This window comes from Sinocyclocheilus grahami, unplaced genomic scaffold (genome assembly GCF_001515645.1).
Source record: "Sinocyclocheilus grahami isolate Dianchi unplaced genomic scaffold, SAMN03320097.WGS_v1.1 scaffold26.1, whole genome shotgun sequence".
Lineage (NCBI taxonomy): Eukaryota > Metazoa > Chordata > Actinopteri > Cypriniformes > Cyprinidae > Sinocyclocheilus > Sinocyclocheilus grahami.
The window spans coordinates 1,925,056-1,932,874 of record NW_015505205.1 but is presented as its reverse complement, the minus strand read 5'-3'; the positions used below and the strand labels follow the sequence as shown (position 1 = coordinate 1,932,874).

Below are 7,819 nucleotides of genomic sequence, written 5' to 3'. Positions count from 1 at the left end.
GTTTCCTTCGGTGTTGATCTCGAGTATTGTTTAGCGTTTATCGCTCCCCTAGCGATAGCTACACTACAGAGCCCTCAGTCGTTTCCTAGCCCTAGCCTTAGCCTAGTTTTGCCTTGCCTTGTCTGTCTCCTTCGGTTTTGATCTTCGCCTGTTTTCCTGGACTTCTCCCTTTAGCCTTGCCCCTGTGAATCTGTCTGCCTACCGTCGACCCACGCTAGCCCTGTGACTATTCTTGTGTCTTGCCCGCCATATTCCTGGTTGCCACTGATTACCCTGCCTGTCTGATGACCATGTCTCTGTCTTCTCCAAATAAAGCTTTGCATATGGATCCACACGTCTCATGTCTCGTCAGCCCCGTTACACAAACGTTCTGTGGGGAAATTTTGAGGGCTGTCCCTTTAATCGACTAACTGTTAGTCGATGAGAAGATAGCTTAGTCGATCAAAATGTTATTAGTCGCTTAGTCGCAGGGGGAAAAAATACACAGGAAGAGGCGTCAGAAGTGTGGCCATCATTTCAGAAGTGAGGGCGACAGAAATGTGAAATGTAACATTTTTAATAAGAATTCAAATTTTTTTTTTTAATCTAATTGTATTTTTTCTTATCTCTTACTTTTAATTGGCTAAGAAATCAAATACACTGGACAATTACTATTCTGTAATATTTCTTCCTATATTTTCCTAATGGCAATTTAAAGATTTGTTCATATACTATTTTGATTATCACAGAATAAGGTAGAAAATATATTTTATAGTTTCTATAGGTTACTGTAATAAGCGTTATGTCAGTTTGCACTGCATTATACAGATACTTTATTTGTCACAATAACACCAAAACGTTGTGCTTTTGTAGAATAATGAAAGCAAACCGGATGTGCTTTCTGCCGTCTAAGTATCTCCGTTTTTTTTTTTTTTTAAATACATTTTTAAAAATTAGCCAAATCTCACAGACATGAAAAATATATCTATAGAAAGCGAAATGTTCTTCTTTATGCACCAAGAGCTTGTAACACTCCAAAGAGAAAGGAAAAATTTAAATCGCATCATATGACCCCTTTAAATGAACCAATTCAAATAGAAAAACGAATATTTTCAGATACATAATCCATATGAAACACTCACATCCACTTGGAGATGACGAGTCAGTGTCGTTGACTTTGTCACTGCAGCCGAAAGACAGAAAACACTATTTACCAATTAATTATTTTGATAGGCTATAGGCAATTAAAGGCTCGTGATTATGATTTATATGGTTTATTAATATAAATGTGCGATTAGTCAACTAATCTCTTAAAATGGATGACTATTAGTCAAATCAGAAAACTATTCAGTGGAGGGAAGCCCTAGAAATTTTCTTGTTGACCATATTGTGCAACACATGACTAAAAGACTGTACTGTGTGGCCTGAAGAAAGGTGCCAGTCATATCAAGAGGTGAGAACCAGAAGGGTGTAAGTGACATTTTGGGTGAAATGGAGATAATTTTGTTATTCATTAGAAACCAAAAAACTTACTGCACATACACATAACTGCAGTTATGCCCCTTTAGCGCTGAGAAATATTTTGTGGGTAAAGCTTGTGGATAGCACTTGAGTCAAAGATGCATTAGAAGATGTATTATTATTATAATCTTATTTTGTGACAAAGAGCTGGATGATATCCAGAATTCACAGTCAGTGAGGTGTAGCTAGCGGGTAGTAACCAATAACTTACATTCTAATGGTATGTCCCTAGTGAAAAATAAATACACTAAAATGTATTGAAATGTATTTCATGCCAAGTATACTACAAATACTTTTACATATTTATGTGCTTAATAAAAAATACCTTGCAATTGTACTTTTAGTATAGTAAACTGGTATACGTAAAGTCTGCTGAATTGGAACAATTTTAAATGTATTAATTTTTTATTTTGCTATGGGTGTTTGCTATCATATAGGCACTCAGTTACTGCTTAGCCACAAGAGAGAGAATGCAGAGAAGGGACAGACAGACATAGACAAAGGAGATGACTGAGGAAAGGATACAAGAAATGCAGTGAGTAAAACAGTCTTATGTGGACTTCTACCAAACTTTACAAGTCAGCCAGACAGAGTAGGCTACTATTTCATGTAAAATTCACAATGCCATCTGAAACGTTCTTTATGACACACATTCATACTAGTTCAAATCTATTAATATTCTATTTACTTTATTGATTGTCTATTTACTGACATATCACTCGATACTTACTGATATAAAAATTGTAATTAAACTTTATTTGGAGTACTGCTTGTGTACAATGCACATTTCTCAGTATTAAGCCTAAATGTGTTTTAATGTCACTATTAATGCAAGATATTTAAAGTGTACCTGAATTATGCTTGCAATAGTTCCACTTTTAGCACAATCAAATATATGTCGGTATATCTTAGACTTCATCACTACTTTCTTACAATTAAAGTGCATTAAGTACAAAATTAGTTGTTCAAATTTAGAAGACTTTAAAGCATTCGTTATTTGATTGTTCACAGAATAGTGCTATTGTGTTGAGCATTATTAGCATCACACTGTAGTAGTGGACATGTCAGGGCATGTCACACGACTGGTAACAAGAGAAAGATGTCTGTCATTATATATCTATATGCTGTAATCAATCAAATATATTTCATTCAAATATATTATCACTAGAGTACAGAAGCTGTAATTACAAGAAAGTATATTCGAAATGAAAGTCAGAGTTGAGAGTCAGACTGACGATCACGTTATGTACTGTATGTGTTTTGGGGAATACCAAAATCACTTAGACTGAAATAATATGGATCAAGAAAGAATGATTACATTCACTGGATTCAATGCTCAGGGTTTACTACTAAATGATTTAACAGAAAATGGAACAGGAAGTAGTGACTTATTTCCTATATCAATGAGCAGCGAGAGAACATCTTCATAGCTGAAGGGTGATAATGGCTGCAACCGATTTTATTACACACACTTTTGTTCCAAAACCTGCATGTTTTTTTTTTTAAACTTCTGTGGAACAAAACAGATGTTTTTGAAGAACTTTGACTGCATACTTCACCGATTCTGCTACAAAATTTGACCAGACAGCACGTGTTTTCTCTAAGCCAAAAAAAACCACAAAAATTCTTATAAAATGACTGCAAACTGGCCAAAAACCACGGATCGCTATGATCTATTATCTGTAACATCTCTGACTCAAGATCAGATGACATTTAGATTTCAGCTGAGAGAATAGAAACCATTTATGATCGTAAAAATGCACGTGCAAATAGACATTGCCATATGTTGTGTGAAGATGTAATCAAAGCTTTCATCTCAATGTGAACTTCCATTCAACCTTAGATTAAGTCTGTAAAATGACAACCCCTTTGGGTGTTAATAAATAATTGATGAACAGAGCATGCAAAGAAAGATCAAACAAACTCACCAATGCACAAGAGACTGAAGGCTGCATGATGACAGAATATGAATGAAGATGTGCAAGGATGTGAAGCCTGCCAAACTCATCAGTGTGCCCACCCTTTTTTTCTTAAGATACAATGTTGTGACATGCATCATAACAATTCTGCTTGTACCACAGTGCAAATCACTGATGACACCACGGTACAATAATCAAGTTAGCTTGAATATAAAGGTGTTTATATCCTTCTGTTCGAATGTTAAAAGTTAGCAATGTTTAATCAGCATTCCCATACTCGTGGTCTATGCAACTTCTCTATTGGAATCACTGGTAAATACCTAAAAACAAAAGGTCACCCATTCAGATGTACTGTATGTGTCATTTTAAATTTTTTACAATGTGCAAGTTTTCAAAAGTTTCATATTCCTAGTTCATTCAAAACATTACGTTCCAAAGCCTTGCCCAGGACTGCTTGCCTCTTCCGGTTGACATTTACTGTAAGAGACTGTGATGTCAGGCTTGTAATTTTCCACTGTAAGATCTGCAGATGGGAAAAAGGAAATGTTCAAATTACGTTTCAGTAAGTGTTCTCCATTTCTCACTTAAATCAGCTTAGACCGGTCTGTTGGTTCATTTTCAGCATCATTACTCCAGTCTTCAGTGTCACAAGATTCTTCAGAAATCATTCTAATATGCTGATTTGGTGCTTATACCGCACAACATTTCTAATTATCAATATTGTGCTTGAGTGCCGTGATATTTTTGTGGAAGTCATAATACTTTTTTTTTTTACATTACAATACATTATTGATGTCTTTACTGTCACTTTTTTTTTTAGAATTTTAATGAATCCATGCTGAATTATTATTTTTTTTTATTTAAGAAGCTAAACTAAACCGAAAGAATGATTACATTCACTGGATTCAATGCTCAGGGTTTACTACTAAATGATTTAACAGAAAATGGAACAGGAAGTAGTGACTTATTTCCTATATCAATGAGCAGCGAGAGAACATCTTCATAGCTGAAGGGTGATAATGGCTGCAACCGATTTTATTACACACACTTTTGTTCCAAAACCTGCATGTTTTTTTTTTTAAACTTCTGTGGAACAAAACAGATGTTTTTGAAGAACTTTGACTGCATACTTCACCGATTCTGCTACAAAATTTGACCAGACAGCACGTGTTTTCTCTAAGCCAAAAAAAACCACAAAAATTCTTATAAAATGACTGCAAACTGGCCAAAAACCACGGATCGCTATGATCTATTATCTGTAACATCTCTGACTCAAGATCAGATGACATTTAGATTTCAGCTGAGAGAATAGAAACCATTTATGATCGTAAAAATGCACGTGCAAATAGACATTGCCATATGTTGTGTGAAGATGTAATCAAAGCTTTCATCTCAATGTGAACTTCCATTCAACCTTAGATTAAGTCTGTAAAATGACAACCCCTTTGGGTGTTAATAAATAATTGATGAACAGAGCATGCAAAGAAAGATCAAACAAACTCACCAATGCACAAGAGACTGAAGGCTGCATGATGACAGAATATGAATGAAGATGTGCAAGGATGTGAAGCCTGCCAAACTCATCAGTGTGCCCACCCTTTTTTTCTTAAGATACAATGTTGTGACATGCATCATAACAATTCTGCTTGTACCACAGTGCAAATCACTGATGACACCACGGTACAATAATCAAGTTAGCTTGAATATAAAGGTGTTTATATCCTTCTGTTCGAATGTTAAAAGTTAGCAATGTTTAATCAGCATTCCCATACTCGTGGTCTATGCAACTTCTCTATTGGAATCACTGGTAAATACCTAAAAACAAAAGGTCACCCATTCAGATGTACTGTATGTGTCATTTTAAATTTTTTACAATGTGCAAGTTTTCAAAAGTTTCATATTCCTAGTTCATTCAAAACATTACGTTCCAAAGCTGCTTGCCCAGGACTGCTTGCCTCTTCCGGTTGACATTTACTGTAAGAGACTGTGATGTCAGGCTTGTAATTTTCCACTGTAAGATCTGCAGATGGGAAAAAGGAAATGTTCAAATTACGTTTCAGTAAGTGTTCTCCATTTCTCACTTAAATCAGCTTAGACCGGTCTGTTGGTTAATTTTCAGCATCATTACTCCAGTCTTCAGTGTCACAAGATTCTTCAGAAATCATTCTAATATGCTGATTTGGTGCTTATACCGCACAACATTTCTAATTATCAATATTGTGCTTGAGTGCCGTGATATTTTTGTGGAAGTCATAATACTTTTTTTTTTACATTACAATACATTATTGATGTCTTTACTGTCACTTTTTTTTTAGAATTTTAATGAATCCATGCTGAATTATTATTATTTTTTTATTTAAGAAGCTAAACTAAACCACATCCTGTTCTCCTGTTCAGAAATTGGTAGAAATAAAGGACCATCCACCGATACTCCCTCCAACAGCTCAACTAAACGCAGGACGTCTTCAGGATCATCTACCAACATTTCTTCTGGCTCATCAACACTCATCTCTAAACCGCAAGTAATGAACAAATAGGGACATGAATAAATGTCTAAATCTATGAGACATTATCTTTGAGTCAAAAACACCAGTGACTTATTTGAAAGGTAAAGTGGTCTAATTAGTATTGTTTTTTGTATTGAATTCCATGAAAAAACATCAAGATCAATTTATTTGAGAAGCAAAATTGTATTAATCTAGAGTAACTTTAATTGTATTTAAATCTCATTAGGTAATAATTAAGGAGGTTAAATAAAAGGTAAAAAAAAAAACGGAGAACACACTGACTGTGTCGGACTAAACAAAGGAGTCAGGTCTGTAAAAAACTGACAAAAGTTGTTGGAAGGGAATGTGTTTAGTAACAGACAAGGGACATGAATAAATGTCTAAATCTATGAGACATTATCTTTGAGTCAAAAACACCAGTGACTTATTTGAAAGGTAAAGTGGTCAAACATCAAGATCAATTTATTTGAGAAGCAAAATTGTATTAATCTAGAGTAACTTTAATTGTATTTAAATCTCATTAGGTAATAATTAAGGAGGTTAAATAAAAGGTAAAAAAAAAACGGAGAACACACTGACTGTGTCGGACTAAACAAAGGAGTCAGGTCTGTAAAAAACTGACAAAAGTTGTTGGAAGGGAATGTGTTTAGTAACAGACCAGGGGGAGTTCCAGACAAATTTCTTGCATGTGAGAGGAAGGTTTGTGTCAAGAAAGGTGCACTGTAAAAAGTAATCACTGAATCTACTTAAGAAAAGCGAGTAAACATAACTGATTTTTACAAATTTGTTGAATTGACTTAATTACACTGTGTTATGTGAACTTTCAGGTGGATGCAATAGTTAAACTAAACAACTTTAGTAAACAGTACTTAAGAGCATCTAGTTTGTTGGATTAAATCCCACTATGTGCCCTAATAACTCTAGACAAGTAGGTGGCGGAAGTTTGGTTTAAACAAAACATCACCAGAAGAAGACAACGAACTGAACTTCAGAGTCAGATCGTGTTTGAAATGTGGCCGCAAGATTAGATAAGTTTTTGGTGATCTACTTATAAACTATATTGTGGCCTATTGAGCGTGATCCCTGAGCTGAGGACTCTAGAGCCATACCTAACTCACTGCATTTAATGCCATGTCTACTGCAATCATTTTGGAAGGTACAATTGTATTGGATGATCTGGAAAATCCTCCCCAAGATATGCTTGCTCTTTGGACTTGGATTTATGCTATGAAATTTTAGTATCCTCCAGTACTGAAGGACACCTTTGATTTCATTCAATGGCTGAACCTAGAATGCAATTTCTGAAAAATCTTCTGATGTAGAAAGATGTCATTGTGGCGTGATGGAGCATTTTTCAGTGTAATTGTTCATGATTGATCATTATTGATTTAGAAAAAGGTAATTCTAGAAAATGGTTAATCTAGATTTACAAGGTGTCATAAAAGGGATGTTGATGCTTATTTGTTTTTTCTATTTATTTCCTGAGTGCAGTATGTGCAATTTTTCTTACAGTGTTAAATTGTTGATTTGATAGCATGCCTAAAAAATAATGACTTGAAGTAACATTGTTTTAAACAAATAAATGCCCTATTGTTGTGCTAACAATCTGTTTTCTGTCTTTGTATTAACAACTTTAAGTTTTGAGTACAGCTTACTTGAGAAATTTAAGGCAATCAGTTTCCACACATTTGTCTAGTAATGTGAACAAAGCAGACTTGTTAAGAGAACTGTTTTGTTTGAGTTCTGTGCACTAAGCTTAACTTACATCTCTAAGTTGGCTGAACTTGTCAAATTGCGTTAGCAACACTCAAGTTTTCTGGTAACCTATACATATACACGAGTTACCTATACGAAGTTACAGTAAGTTTTATTAACTCAAAAATGATAAACTAA

At 34.6% G+C, this 7,819-nt stretch overlaps 1 protein-coding gene across 1 annotated transcript in view; it reads right to left on the bottom strand.

Annotated features, from left to right (window-relative positions):
* The window catches only part of LOC107566747 (carboxypeptidase N catalytic chain-like), a 23,593-nt gene that overhangs the window by 12,585 nt on the left and 3,189 nt on the right, over window positions 1–7,819 (bottom strand). The window contains exons 2-4 of the mRNA XM_016252279.1: window positions 5,851–5,930; window positions 5,344–5,439; window positions 3,849–3,942 (exon numbers count right to left, since the gene is read on the bottom strand). Coding sequence (XP_016107765.1) covers window positions 3,849–3,942; window positions 5,344–5,439; window positions 5,851–5,930 — 270 coding nt within the window. The remainder of the gene's footprint in view (window positions 1–3,848; window positions 3,943–5,343; window positions 5,440–5,850; window positions 5,931–7,819) is intronic.